The sequence below is a fragment of the Tachyglossus aculeatus genome, chromosome 20 (genome assembly GCF_015852505.1).
Source record: "Tachyglossus aculeatus isolate mTacAcu1 chromosome 20, mTacAcu1.pri, whole genome shotgun sequence".
NCBI lineage: Eukaryota > Metazoa > Chordata > Mammalia > Monotremata > Tachyglossidae > Tachyglossus > Tachyglossus aculeatus.
Window position 1 is genome coordinate 1,498,149 of NC_052085.1, and position 15,473 is coordinate 1,513,621.

The following is a 15,473-nucleotide window of genomic DNA, read 5'->3' on the forward strand; positions in this document are numbered from 1 at the left end:
CCACCCTCCCTCCCAAACAGTGGACCACAAAGACCTCGGCACTAACTAATAAACCAACAGAGTGGAATGTTTGTGGGCCTTTTCGGCACCGCAAGACAATTAAAAGCTTCCATTTACTTATAATGATGGTACGTACTAAGTGCTTACAGTTAGACTGTTTACGATGCAGTGTGGTAAGTGCTGCGGCAGAAATGAGGTGGTCAGTTCAGACACAGTCTCCCACAGAACTCACAGTTTGAGAGGGAGAGAGGACAGTTTACAAATGAAGAAACTGAGGCCCAGAGAGGTGATAACCTTGCCCAAGTTCACGCAGCAGGTGAGTGGCACGGCCGGAACTAGAACCTGGGTCCCCGGACTCCGGCTCTGTGCTCTTTCTGCTAGGGCGTTTTATTAACACACCAGAAACCAAGAAGACGATAAATAAGAAAAAACTTACTTTTTCTTCATCCAAATGAATTCCACTGATTTCAAAATCCAACATCAGTAGCTCTGCCACTTTCCTAAAAACAGGTAACAAACACTTAAAGAGATCTAACCTACTGCCTTGCAGTTGTATCCAAATCTGATGACCAAGGAGACCACTCCTCAACTGTGACAGCAGGACAGCAGTGTGGGCATCTGGGACGACTAAGGGAGAATTTCCAGGGCTCTGCAGCCAGAATGACCAGATAATAATAATAATAATAATAATAACGATGGCATTTGTTAAGCGCTTACTATGTGCAAAGCACTGTTCTAAGCACTGGGGAGGTCACAAGGTGATCAGGTTGTCCCACAGGGGGCTCACAGTCTTAATTCCCATTTTACAGATGAGGTAACTGAGGCACAGAGAAGTGAAGTGACTTGCCCAAAGTCACACAGCTGACAATTGGCGGAGCCGGGATCTGAACCCATGACCTCTGACTCCAAAGCCCGGGCTCTTTCCACTGAGCCACGCTGCTTCTCAGATAGCGAGCCAGTCCCGACCCGAAGCTGAACTAAACACCCCACGATTTTTTCCTCCTCCCAACAGAAACCCTCTCCCCACTACCCACCCACAGCCGGGTCCCCATCAGTTTGGGGGGTGAATACCTGGTTTCTGGATCAAGGGACTCCGCCAGCTTGTCATCAGTCAGCAATTTTCTCAAACTCTGATACAATTCCACATTTGTATTTAATCTACAAGGATTCAGAGTCAAACAAATGAGGACACTAAAGTTTTTCTGGCCCCTCTCTTACTGGCAATACCATAGACATAACTATGACTCGAACGCCGTGTTCGTGCCAGGGAATCTCAGAATGCAAGTGCTACCTCCTCTATTGATGGTGATGGTATCCATTAAGCACTTACTGTGTGCCGGGCCCTATGCTAGGAGCTGGGCCCCAAAATATTGAGATTGAAGCAAATCCCTGCTCACACGGGGCTCACCAGTCTAAGCAGGAAGGGAGAGCGGATACTTCCCTGAGGCTCGTGGCCTGGCTGGGGAGGTGGGAACAACATCCCTGGATCACACTGCAGGAGTAGTATCTGTTTCCTCTCCCGGAGAAGGGAGGTTCACAGAGAAAAGGGGGAAGGGACCGACCCTCCTTCAGCGTACCCGGGGGGGCCTGTCTGAGCTAATCCAGAAGGGGTCACGGGTGGGAGAGGGTTCCGGAGCTGCAGAAGTTCAGAGCTCAGAAGGGGAATTTGGTGTGAGCAGCTGGGGTTGACGGAGCAACATCTTTCCCATTCTTGTCACCCAGCAAAGCAGTCGGTTAGCCTCACTCAAGTCTCCCCAATTCCCTTCCCCTCTCCCTGTGGGCCAGGCCAGAGACAGATGCTGGTTGTTTGCCCTTCCCGGGATGACTCCTGCCCTCCGCTCTCGCAGCGACGGCAAGCAGCGTGATCCCACTGCTCTAAGAGGGGGTGGTGAGCCCGGCAGGCTGGTCTTTCTGTGGAGGAAGGGCAGGGCTCGGTGGAGGGACTGCAGACCACTGCAGTCGAGAGTGGGGGCACGAAGAGGGTGGGCTGAGGCTTGGGTTTCAGCCATTGGAAAGAAGAAAAGAAGGAAGGAAAGGGCTTTGCAAGGGAATGTGTTCATCCCTGATTCTAGCCATCCCACAAAGGCACAGTTATTTGTTGGTTATCAGATACTCTCATGCTTCGGCAGGGCTCAGACCAATCCGCATTCTGTACTTGGGATGGGGTGAAAGTCGCCACTAGGCACTGGGGAGACGTGGCCCAAGGTCTCCCAGCTACACCTAGACTCCTGTCTCCATGGCTTCCCCCAGTCGGCCCTTAAACTCCTGCTTCTGTGGCTCACTCAGCCAGCCACCCGCCTCGTCTTTTCCACCCCACCTCAACCCAGATGCTCCTTCTCCTCCACGTCCCCACCACCATCATTTGACCAGACCAAGAATGAGTTTTCAAATAAAACACTTGGCAGAATTGCTTGTGCTCTGCCCACTTTTAGGGTGACACGTACACCCTCCCCCCGACGCAAACACGAGATCTCTCTCAGACTATGTTGATGCACTGCGGGGAGAAGTCAGAAGCTCCCACAGAAGGTGAGGAAATAGTCTTGGAGAGGTGGCTTGGGAATATCTCATCACCAAGATTAAATTTAAAAAAAAGTCCAGGACTGGAGGAGTAAAAAAGCAGCAAAGAAGAGCAATCATGGAATGAATCGGAATTCCAAATTAACAGCCACTAGATGGTCAATCCATGACCAATACTTAACTGCATCCAGGTTTGGGGAAAACAAAATCAGTATTTGGTAACGCAATTCTACCGGATGAAAAAATAAAATGTCATCCCCTTCACAAGATGGGGAATCTGAGCGCCAAGAAGATGGCAGCTAAAGTTGGCGAACAAACGTACTTTTCCACCATGGTGCCGATGCTCCTGCACGCCTCATCTGCAGCCTCTCTGAACGCAGGGTCCGGGTGGGCAATTTTCACAAAGTCAGCCTAGGGCACAGCAGGGGAGGGCGAGGAAGAGGAAGAGAGAGAGAGAAAGAACCAGATCGGCATCATGGCAAACAGCTTCCCATGGTTTGAACACTTCTGTAAAGACGGAAAGGAATGGAGTTAAAGATTCTCCATCTCCAATGTTAGGTCAAGAGCTGGCCTGGGCTACCCTTTGAGAAAACAACAAATTTGCTGAACAAATACTCATGTCACTCAAAGAAGTGACTCCACACAGCAGTTTCAGGACACAGTATGCCAGTGTTCACTTTAAATCAACTGTATCCCCCTTTTCAAATGGGTATCACTGCAGATCATGAATTTGCTAGTCCAAGTGCTTTTTCATGGAGAAAACAGCATCTCTTTCTGTCCAAAACTTCAAGAGTGACGATACCACCATGCTTCCAACCTAGGACTTTTAGTGATCAGCTGCTCTGAAAGCTTAAAAACTCATTTCCCAAAAATTGTAAAGTTCATATTTCTAAGTACAATGAACATCAGAATCAGTAATTGCTTTAAAAAAACTAAAGGAACTCTCATTTCAAAACCATTATACTGTTCATGTTTGCATTTTAATTGCCAACTGCTAAACTTCTATTAACCTGTGAATGGTATTTTTATTGGGTTTTTCCCTTTGAAGGACAATGCTAATGAATGACAGGTTTATGTACTTGTAAAATTGACACAACACAAAGGATATGACTTCAAAATAGCTTTAATTTATATTCCATCCAGTACTCATGTTACAATATCCTCACACCAATAAATTCGGTATTAGCCGAGAAGCTTGAAATATGAAGGAAATACTTACAAAAGAACTTAAAAACAACGAAGAGCCTTTTTGAGTTGATAGTAATTCCCAATTTATCTGGGAACTTAGAATTATCTGAAAGATTTGGACGCAGCGAGAGGAGCAGGGAAATGACTACACTGAGTAAAACAGAAATGGGTATCTGGGGAAAAAAATCTGAAATCAAAGCTAACTGAATGAGGGGGAGAAAGCCGGGGAATCCCTCAGGTGGTTATGACGTACTCATTCCACAGCAGCAAAACATCAATTTCATTTCTGCTCCATTTTTTGGTCCACGAGGAAAGTGGCCAGAGAAGCAGCGTGGCACAGTGGAGGCCTGGGACAGTCAGGAAGACCTGGGTCCTAATTCCGGTTCTACCACGTCTCTGCTGCGTGACCTTGGGAAAGTTACTTAACTTCTCTGTGTCTCAGTTACCTCATCTGTAAAATGGGGATTAAGACCATGAGCTCCATGTGGGACGAGAACTGCGACCAACCTGATTAGTTGCATCTACCCAGGCACTTAGTACAATGCCTGGCACATAGTAAGTGCTTAACAAATATGAAAAAAAAAAGTTGGTAAGCAACTAGAGATGCGCAGTGTGTACCAAACATCATTTGAGTTTTCTTCAAATTTATAGTCAATCTAGAGCTCTGGGCTGGATCATTACGCATGGTGGTACTTATTAAAGTGCTTTATTAATTAGTAGATTAATGGAAAGTGGCTGGCCAGCAAGCCCGGGGCTCAATGGCAGGCCCACTCACATTTCCAATGGGTGGCCCTCTGGCTGAGCCACCGAAAGGTCATCATCATCATCAACAATCGTATTTATTGAGCGCTTACTATGTGCAGAGCACTGTACTAAGCGCTTGGGAAGTACAAATTGGCAACATATAGAGACAGTCCCTACCCAACAGTGGGTTCACAGTCTAAAAGGGGTGCCCAGAAAGGTCTGCCCAGTGACGCCTAACACACTGCGCCCTGGAAGAGGACGGCGGAAATGAATAACAATCATGGTGGTATTTGCTGGGCACTTACTATGTGCCAAGTACCGTGCTAAGCACTGACCAAGATCCAAGATTATCAGGACGGACTCAGTCAAAGGAATCTACCTTCACTGACAGAATATTCAACATGAAATAAAATGTGCTTTCTTCTCCATTACAGGGGAAGGGTCACCCCTCTGGGAAGCTCCTTACCAAGTCTGCTACTCGACACAGAGCGTCGGAGAGTTGGTCGAAGATCTGCACCGTCTGGGCCCCAGCCGGCACAGCGCAAGCCTTGGCCACCAGACAGTCCGATTCCCGCAACGCTTGTTCCTGGGCCACGTGGAATCCTTCTGGAGAACTCAGCTCGGGTACCCCAAACAGGCCCTAACGATCCAAAGAGCACAACCAAAAGACAGTACATCAGTAATGCTTGATAACAAATTGGGGCTTTCCTGCACATAACCCTGCCTTGGTGAAATCTTTTTTTTTCGAATGGTATTAATAATAATAATGATGGCATTTGTTAAGCGCTTACTACGTGCAAAGCACTGTTCTAAGCGCTGGGGGGATACAGGGTGATCAGGTTGTCAATCAATCATATTTACTGAGCGCTTACTGTGTGCAGAGCACTGTACTAAGCGCTTGGGAAGTACAAGCTGGCAACATATAGAGACAGTCCCTACCCAACAGTGGGCTCACAGTCGAGAAGGGGGAGACAGAGAACAAAACCAAACATACTAACAAAATAAAATAAATACAATAGATAGGTACAAGTAAAATAAATAAATAAATAGAATAATAAATATGTACATGTACATGCATATATGTTTGTACATATTTATTATTCTATTAGTACGGTGCTCTGCGCACAGTAAGCGCTCAATAAATACGATTAACTGACCCTCCAACCCAGGTACCTCCTCCAATCAGTCAATCAATCAATCATATTTATTGAGCGCTTACTATGTGCAGAGCACTGTACTAAGCGCTTGGGAAGTACAAATTGGCAACATATAGAGACAGTTCCTACCCAACATTGGGCTCACAGTCTAAAAGGGGGAGAAAGAGAAAAAAAAACAAAACCAAACATACTAACAAAATAAAATAAATAGAATAGACATGTACAAGTAAAATAAATAAAAAATAGAGTAATAAATATGTACAAACATATATACATATATACAGGCGCTGTGGGGAAGGGAAGGAGGTAAGATGGGGGGATGGAGAGGGGGACGAGGGGGAGAGGAAGGAAGGGGCTCAGTCTGGGAAGGCCTCCTGGAGGAGGTGAGCTCTCAGCAGGGCCTTGATAGGCCCTGTCTGATAGGTCTCCAGCACCTGCCAAGGGCAGGCATAACCAACCTAGGAAATAAATCGATAAAATCCAAAAACCCAGAGAGCACCCGTGACCAAAGCAGCAACTCCAAAGGCAAATCCTTATTTGACACAGAAAAAGCATACGGTGGCCTCGGGGAAAGCGCATTCGCCCGGGACTCAGAAGGGCCTGAGTTCTAATACTACCTTCGTCACCTGTCTGTTCCATGACCTTGGGCAAGTCACTCTGTGCCTCAGTTATTTCATCTCTAAAATGGGGATTAAGACTGGGTGCCCCATGTGGGACTTGGACTGTGTCCAAATTGATACCTCTAGCCTGTAAGCTCATTATGGGCAGGGAACGTGTAGAGAGCCCACATTTGAAAATTCAAAAGGGCCAATTCACCTTTACTTACTCTTTTATTTATTTTTTTAATGGTATTCATTAAGTGCTTACTATGTGCCAGGCACCGTACTAAGCGCTGGGGGAGGTACAAGTTAATCAAACTGGGCAGAGTCCACGTCACACATGGGGCTCACAGTCTTAAACCCCATTTTTCAGATAAGGTAACTAAGGCATAGAGACATGAATGGCCCAACATCATCCTCTTTCTGACGTGACTGGCCCAACGTCATCCTTTTTCTGTCTTCGTTATTCAGTAGGTCACTCGGATATACCACGTCATAACTTTTATGCTGATGAGCTGTTTAGTTCAGATTATTTTCCACTGCTACCACCGGGTTTCAAATTGGATGGCTCTAAACCTACACTGACAGAAAGGTCACTAGCAGCCTTCCAAATGCTAATTATAGGTGGGGGTTAATCAGCTCTTGGCTGCCCGCACATCATAATAATAATGATGGCATTTATTAAGCGCTTACTATATGCAAAGCACTGTTCTAAGCGGTGGGGAGGTTACAAGGTGATCAGGTTGTCCCACGGGGTGCTCACAGTCTTAATCCCCATTTTACAGATGAGGTAACTGAGGTGCAGATAATAATAATAATAATAGTGATGGCATTTATTAAGCGCTTACTATGTGCAAAGCACTGTTCTAAGCACTGGGGAGGTTACAGGGTGATCAGGTTGTCCCACGGGGGGCTCACAGTCTTAATCCCCATTTTACAGATGAGGGAACTGAGGCGCAGAGAAGTGAAGTGACTTGCCCAAAGTCACACAGCTGACAAGTGGCGGAGCCGGAATTTGAACCCATGACCTCTGACTCCAAAGCCCGGGCCCTTTCCATTGAGCCACGCTGCTTCACGGGGCTCCATGGTAACTGTATCTAAGGTAGGGGAGCATAGAAATCCGACTCCACCATGTGTCTGCCGTGTGACCTTGGGCAAGTCACTTCACTTCTCTGAGCCTCAGTTACCTCATCTGTAAAATGGGGATTAACACTGTGAGCCCCACATGGGACAACTTGATCACCTTGTATCCCCCCCAGCGCTTAGAACAGTGCTCTGCACATAGTAAGGGCTTAACAAATGCCATCAAAAAAAAGAAACGCAGTGTTAATCGAATGCAGCACCAGGGACGACACCAGATATCGTGTTCCCATTATACAGAGGGAGAAATTGAGGTCCAGAGAGACTAAGTGATTTGCCCGAGGTCACACTGCAGATCAGCGGCAGAGCTGCGACTTGCGGGGGGCTCGCTCTGCCAACCTGAGGCTGATCGGGTCTTTTTTTTAATTTTTTGATGGTATTTGTTAAGCGCTTACTATGTGCCAGGCACCGTTCTACGCACTGGGGTAGATACAAGCTAATCGGGTGGACACAATCCATGTTGCAACCCCCCAAACCCACAACACTTGTGTACACAGCTTTAAATTATATATTGTAAATTATTTATTTTTCATATTAACGTATGTCTCCCCCCATAGCCTGTAAACTCGTTATTGTCAAGGAACGTCTGCTAATTCTGTTGCATTGTACTCTTCCGAGCGCTTAATACAGTGCTCTGCACATAGTAAGCGTTCAATAAATACTACTGATTGATGGGTCTCCAAGTCTTAATCTCCATTTTACAGATGAGGTAACAGGCACAGGGGAAGTGAAGTGACTTGCCCAAGGTTACACAGTAGACATTTGGCAGAGACAGGATTAGAACCCAGGTCCTCCCAATTCCCAGTCTGTACTCTAATAACAATAATAATAATAATAATGGCATTTAAGTGCTTACTATGTGCAAAGCACTGTTCACTAGGCCATGCTGCCTCTTAGTTAATAATTATCATTATTATTATTACTATTATGCTTGAAACATAGTAAGCACTTAAATACCACAATTTTTATTTTTATTGTATTTGTTAAGCGCTTACTATGTGCCGGGTACTGTACTAAGCACTGGAGTGGATGCAAGAAAATAAGCTTCCACTGCAGCATGGCTCAGTGGAAAGACAGCACAGGCTTTGGAGTCAAAGGTCATGGGTTCAAACCCCGGCTCCGCCAATTGTCAGCTGTGTGACCTTGGGTAAGTCACTTAACTTCTCTGTGCCTCAATTACTTCATCTGTAAAATGGGGATTAAGACTGTGAGCCCCCCGTGGGACAACCTGATCACCTTGTAACCTCCCCAGTGCTCAGAACAGTGCTTTGCACATAGTAAGCGCTTAATAAATGCCATGATGATGATGATGATGATGATGATGATGATGAATAATCATAGTTGTAGTATTTGTAAAGCACTTACTATGTGCCAAGCACTGTACTGAGCACTGGGGTGGATACAAGCAAATTGGATTGGACACACTCCCTGTCCCACATGGGGCTCACAGTTTTAATCCCCATTTTCCACGTGAGGTAACTGAGGCCCAGAGAAGTGAAGCGACTTGCTCAAAGCCACAGAGCAGACAAGTGCTGATGTCAGGATTAGAACCCAGGAGCTTCAGACTCGCAAGCCTGCCCTCCATCCACTACGCTACACTTTGGACATAGTCCAAGTCCCACGTGGGGCTCACGGCCTCAATCCCCATTTTCCCGAAGAGGGAACCGGGGCCCAGAGAATAATAATAACTGTAATATCTGTTAAGTGCTTACCACATACCAAGCACTGTACTAAGCGCTGGGGTAGATGAAGGCAAATCAGGTTGGATACAGTCCCTGTCGAGGCTTAGTGGAAAGAGCCCAGGCTTGGGAGTCAGAGGTCGTAGGTTCGAATCCCGCCTCCGCCACTTGTCGGCTGTGTGACTTTGGGCAAGTCATTTCACTTCTCTGGGCCTCAGTGACCTCATCTGCAAAATGGGGATGAACACTGTGAGCCCCACGTGGGACAACCGGATGACCTTGGATCTCTCCCTGCGCTTGGCACACGGTAGGCGCTTAACAAATACCATCATTATTATGAGAAGCAGCGTGGCTTAGTGGAAAGAGCCTGGGCTTGGGGGTCAGAGGTCGTGGGTTCTAATGCCGCCTCCGCCACTTGTCAGCTGTGTGACTTTGGGCAAGTCACTTCACTTCTCTGGGCCTCAGTTCCCTCATCTGCAAAATGGGGATGAGGACTGTGAGCCCCAGGTGGGACAACCTGACTACTTTGTATCTCCCCCAGCACTTAGGACAGTGCTTGTCACATAGTAAGCGCTTAACAAATGCCATCAGTATTATTATTATTATTAGGGACTGGAAGCCGACTGGAAGTTCTTCATCCCGGCCACAGGAGGGGACAACCTGATTACCCTGTATCTTGTGTGACTTTGGGAAGTCACTCAACTTCTCTGTGCCTCAGTTCCCTCATCTGTAAAATGGGGATTAAGACTGTGAGCCCCCTGTGGAACAACCTGATCACCTTGTAACCTCCCCAGTGCTTAGAACAGTGCTTTGCACATAGTAAGCACTTAATAAATGCCATTATTATCATCTCCCCCAGTACTTACAACGGTGCTTGGCACATAGTAAGCCCTTAACAAATGCTATCATCATTATTATTATTATTAGGGGCTGGAAGCTGACTAGCAGTGCTTCATCCCGGCCCCGGGAGGGGACATCCTGACGACCTTGTATCCTCCCAGCGATTAGAACAGTGCTTGGCACATAGTAAGCGCTTAACAAATCCCATCATCGTTATTATTATTATTAGAGGCTGGAAGCCAACTGGCAGTTCATCATCCCAGCCCCGGGAGGGGCATCCTGATGACCTTGCATCTACCGCAGTGCTTAGAACAGTGTTTGGCACATAGTAAGCACTTAACAAATGCCATCATCATCATTATCATGGGCTGGAAGCCAACTGGCAGTGCTTCATCCCGGCCCCGGGAGGGGACAACCTGCTAACCTTGGATCCCCCCAGCGCTTAAAACAGTGCTTGGCACATAGTAAGAGCTTGGCAAATGCCATCATTATTATTATTATTATTATTATTAATTAGGGGCTGGAAGCCGACTGGGAGTGCTTCATCCCGGCCCCGGAAGGAGAAAACCTGATGACCTCCTATCTACCCCAGCGCTTAGAACAGTGCTTGGCACATAGTAAGAGCTTGGCAATGCCACCATCATTATTATTATTATTATGATGATTAGGGGCTGGAAGGCGACTGGCAGTGCTTCATCCGGGCCCCGAGGGGGGACAACCTGCTAACCTGGGATCTCCCCCAGCGCTTAGCACATAGTAAGAACTTAACAAATGCCATTATTATTATTAATATTATTATTATTAGGGGCTGGAAGGCGACTGGCAGTGCTTCATCCGGGCCCCGAGAGGGGACAACCTGCTAACCTTGGATCTCCCCCAGCGCTTAGAACAGTGCTTGGCACATAGTAAGAGCTTGGCAAATGCCATCATTATTATTATTATTATTATTGTTAATAATAATAATAATAATTAGGGGCTGGAAGCCGATTGGGAGTGCTTCATCCCGGCCCTGGGAGGGGACAACTTGATGACCTCCTATCTACCCCAGCGCTTAGAACAGTGCTTGGCACATAGTAAGAGCTTGGCAATGCCACCATCATTATTATTATTATGATTAGGGGCTGGAAGGCGACTGGCAGTGCTTCATCCCGGCCCGTGAGGGGACAACCTGCTGACCTTGGATCTCCCCCAGCGCTTAGCACATAATAAGAACTTAACAAATACCATTATTATTATTATGATTAGGGGCTGGAAGGCGACTGGCAGTGCTTCATCCGGGCCCCGAGAGGGGCCGACCTGCTAACCTTGGATCTCCCCCAGCGCTTAGAACAGTGCTTGGCACATAGTAAGAGCTTGGCAATGTCACCATCATTATTATTATTATTATGATTAGGGGCTGGAAGGCGACTGGCAGTGCTTCATCCCGGCCCCAAGAGGGGACAACCTGCTGACCTCCTATCTACCCCTGCGCTTAGAACAGTGGTTGGCACATAGTAAGAGCTTGGCAATCATCATCATCATCAATCGCATTTATTTAGCGCTTACTGTGTGCAGAGCACTGTACTAAGCGCTTGGGAAGTACAAGTTGGCAACATTTAGAGACAGTCCCTACCCAACAGTGGGCTCACAGTCTAAAAGGGGGAGACAGAGAACAAAAACAAACATACTACCATAATAAAATAAATAGAATAGATATGTAAATAAATAGAATAGATATGTAAATAAATAGAATAGGTATGTAGCAATGGTGGCAATGCCACCATCATTATTATTATGATGATTAGGGGCTGGAAGGCGACTGGCAGTGCTTCATCCGGGCCCCAAGAGGGGCCAACCTGATGACCTCCTATCTCCCCCAGTGCTTAGAACAGTGCTTGGTACATAGTAAGAGCTTGGCAAATGCCATCATTATTATTATTATTATTATTAATTAGGGGCTGGAAGCCGATTGGCAGTGCTTCATCCCGGCCCCGGGAGGGGCCAACTTGATGACCTCCTATCTCCCCCAGCGCTTAGAACAGTGCTTGGCACATAGTAAGAGCTTGGCAATCACCATCATCATCAGTCGTATTTATTGAGCGCTTACTGTGTGCAGAGTGCTTGGGAAGTACAAGTTGGCAACATATAGAGACAGTCCCTACCCAACAGTGGGCTCACAATCTAAAAGGGGGAGACAGAGAACAAAACCAAACATACTACCACAATAAAATAAATAGAATAGATATGTAAATAAATAGAATAGATATGTACCAATGGTGGCAATGCCACCATCATTATTATTATGATTAGGGACTGGAAGGCGACTGGCAGAGCTTCATCCGGGCCCCAAGAGGGGTCAACCTGATGACCTCCTATCTAGCCCAGCGCTTAGAACAGTGCTTGGCACATACTAAGAGCTTGGCAATCATCATCACCATCAATCGTACTTATTGAGCGCTTACTGTGTGCAGAGCGCTTGGGAAGTACAAGTTGGCAACATATAGAGACAGTCCCTACCCAACAGTGGGCTCACAGTCTAAAAGGGGGAGACAGAGAACAAAACCAAACACACTAACATAATAAAATAAATAGAATAGATATGTGGCAATGGTGGCAATGCCACCATCATTATTATTATTATGATTAGGGGCTGGAAGGCGACTGGCAGGGCTTCATCCGGGCCCCAAGAGGGGCCAACCTGATGACCTCCTATCTGCCCCAGCGCTTAGAACAGTGCTTGGCACATAGTAAGAGCTTGGCAAATGCCGTCATTATTATTATTATTATTATTATTATTATTAATTAGGGGCTGGAAGGCGACAGGCAGTGCTTCATCCGGGCCCCAAGAGGGGCCAACCCGATGACCTCCTATCTCCCCCAGCGCTTAGAACAGTGCTTGGCACATACTAAGAGCTTGGCAATCATCATCATAATCATCAAAGGTATTTATTGAGCGCTTACTGTGTGCAGAGCGCTTGGGAAGTCCAAGTTGGCAACATATAGAGACAGTCCCTACCCAACAGCAGGCTCACAGTCTAAAAGGGGGAGACAGAGAACAAAACCAAACATACTACCACAATAAAATAAACAGAATAGATATGTAAATAAATAGAATAGATATGTAGCAATGGTGGCAATGTTATTATTATTATGATTAGGGGCCGGAAGGCAACTGGCAGGGCGTCATCCGGGCCCCAAGAGGGGCCAACCTGATGACCTCCTATCTCCCCCAGCGCTTAGAACAGTGCTTGGAACATACTAAGAGCTTGGCAATCATCATCACCATCAATCGTATTTATTGAGCGCTTACTGTGTGCAGAGCGCTTGGGAAGTACAAGTTGGCAACATATAGAGACAGTCCCTACCCAACAGTGGGCTCACAGTCTAAAAGGGGGTGACAGAGAACGAAACCAAACATACTACCACAATAAGTAGAATAGATATGTAAATAAATAGAATAGATATGTAGCAATGGTGGCAATGCCACCATCATTATTATTATTATGATTAGGGGCTGGAAGGAGACTGGCAGTGCTTCATCCGGGCCCCAAGAGGGGCCAACCTGATGACCTCCTATCTCCCCCGGCGCTTAGAACAGTGCTTGGCACATACTAAGAGCTTGGCAAATGCCATCATTATTATTATTATTAATCAGGGGCTGGAAGCCGATTGGGAGTGCTTCATCCCGGCCCCGGGAGGAGACAACTTGATGACCTCCTATCTCCCCCAGCGCTTAGAACAGTGCTTGGCACATACTAAGAGCTTGGCAATCATCATCATAATCATCAATCGTATTTACTGCGCGCTTACTGTGTGCAGAGCACTGTACTAAGCGCTTGGGAAGTCCAAGTTGGCAGCATCTTGAGACAGTCCCTACCCAACAGTGGGCTCACAGTCTAAAAGGGGGAGACAGAGAACAAAACCAAACATACTAACATAATAAAATAAATAGAATAGATATGTAAATAAATAGAATAGATATGTAGCAATGGTGGCAATGCCACCATCATTATTATTATTATGATTAGGGGCTGGAAGGCGACAGGCAGTGCTTCATCCGGGCCCCAAGAGGGGTCAACCTGATGACCTCCTATCTCCCCCAGCGCTTAGAACAGTGCTTGGCACATAGTAAGAGCTTGGCAATCACCATCATCATCAATCGTATTTATTGAGCGCTTACTGTGTGCACAGAGCTTGGGAAGTCCAAGTTGGCAACATACAGAGACAGCCCCTACCCAACAGTGGGCTCACAGTCTAAAAGGGGGAGACAGAGAACAAAACCAAACATACTAATACAATAAAATAAACAGAATAGATATGTAAATAAATAGAACAGATATGTAAATAAATAGAATAGATATGTAGCAATGGTGGCAATGCCACCATCATTATTATTATTATGATTAGGGGCTGGAAGGCGACTGGCACTGCTTCATCCTGGCCCCAAGAGGGGTCAACCTGATGACCTCCTATCTCCCCCAGCGCTTAGAACAGTGCTTGGCAGGTAGTAAGGGCTTAACAAAGACCATTATGATGATGATGATGATGATGATGATAATTGGGGGGGGGGGGGGGTCCGGGTTTGTAAGCCAGGAGGTTCGACGTCGGGGTCCGGTCCTCACCCGGCGCGGGCCGCCCGGGTCGGCTGGGGGAGGCTGGGGTCGCACGTTGAAGGCGGCCCCCACCGGGGCCCAGCTGGTGCTGACGGCTCGGGCTCCTCCTCCTCGACTTCTTCCTCCTTCTCTTCCTCCTCCTCCTCCTCCTCGTCGTCGTCCGGCCCGGCCCAGGAGCCGCAGGCCCCATCGCGCCCCTGCTCCCAACATGGCGGCCCTCCCCTTCTCCTCAGGCCCGGGCCTCGCCTCGCGCGCGCGCCGCCGTCTCCTAGGCAGCGGCGCGCACGCGCGCTCCCCGCAGGCCCCGTGACGTCACGGAACCCCGCCGGCGCCCTCCCGCGGCCGGGATGCAGAACTGCCACTCATTCAATCAATCAATCAATCAATCGTATTGATTGAGCGCTTACCGTGTGCCCAGCAGCATCATCATCATCAATCGTATTTATTGAGCGCTTACTATGTGCAGAGCACTGTACTAAGCGCTTGGGAAGTACAAATTGGCAACATACAGAGACAGTCCCTACCCAACATTGGGCTCACAGTCTAAAAGAGCATCATCATCATCAGTCGTATTTATTGAGCGCTTACTATGTGCCCAGCACTGTACTAAGCGCTTGGGAAGTCCAAGTTGGCAACATCGAGAGGCGGTCCCTACCCAACAGTGGGCTCGCAGTCTAAAAGGGGGAGACAGAGAACAAAACCAAACATACTAACAAAATAAAATAAATAGAATAGATATGGACAAGTAAAATAGAGTAATAAATATGTACAAACATATATACATATATACAACTGCCAGTCATTCAATCAATCAATCGTATTTATTGAGCGCTTGCCGTGTGCGGAGCACTGTACTAAGCGCTTGGGAAGTACAAGTTGGCAACATAGAGAGGCGGTCCCTACCCAGCAGTGGGCTCACAGTCTAAAAGGGGGAGACAGAGAACGAAACCAAACATACTAACAAAATAAAATAAATAAAATAGATATGTACAAGTAAAATAAATAAATAAATAGAGT

General features: G+C 47.0%; 1 protein-coding gene across 2 annotated transcripts in view; it reads right to left on the bottom strand.

The window, feature by feature from the left end:
- LOC119941409 (mitochondrial intermediate peptidase) overlaps nucleotides 1-14,701 on the bottom strand; it is a 94,712-nt gene extending 80,011 nt beyond the window's left edge. For both annotated transcript variants that reach the window (XM_038761833.1, XM_038761832.1), the window contains exons 1-5: nucleotides 14,466-14,701; nucleotides 4,916-5,089; nucleotides 2,840-2,928; nucleotides 1,072-1,158; nucleotides 437-500 (exon numbers count right to left, since the gene is read on the bottom strand). In XM_038761833.1, coding sequence (XP_038617761.1) covers nucleotides 437-500; nucleotides 1,072-1,158; nucleotides 2,840-2,928; nucleotides 4,916-5,089; nucleotides 14,466-14,666 — 615 coding nt within the window. In that variant the 5' untranslated portion in view covers nucleotides 14,667-14,701. The remainder of the gene's footprint in view (nucleotides 1-436; nucleotides 501-1,071; nucleotides 1,159-2,839; nucleotides 2,929-4,915; nucleotides 5,090-14,465) is intronic.
- Nucleotides 14,702-15,473: the final 772 nt, after the last annotated feature.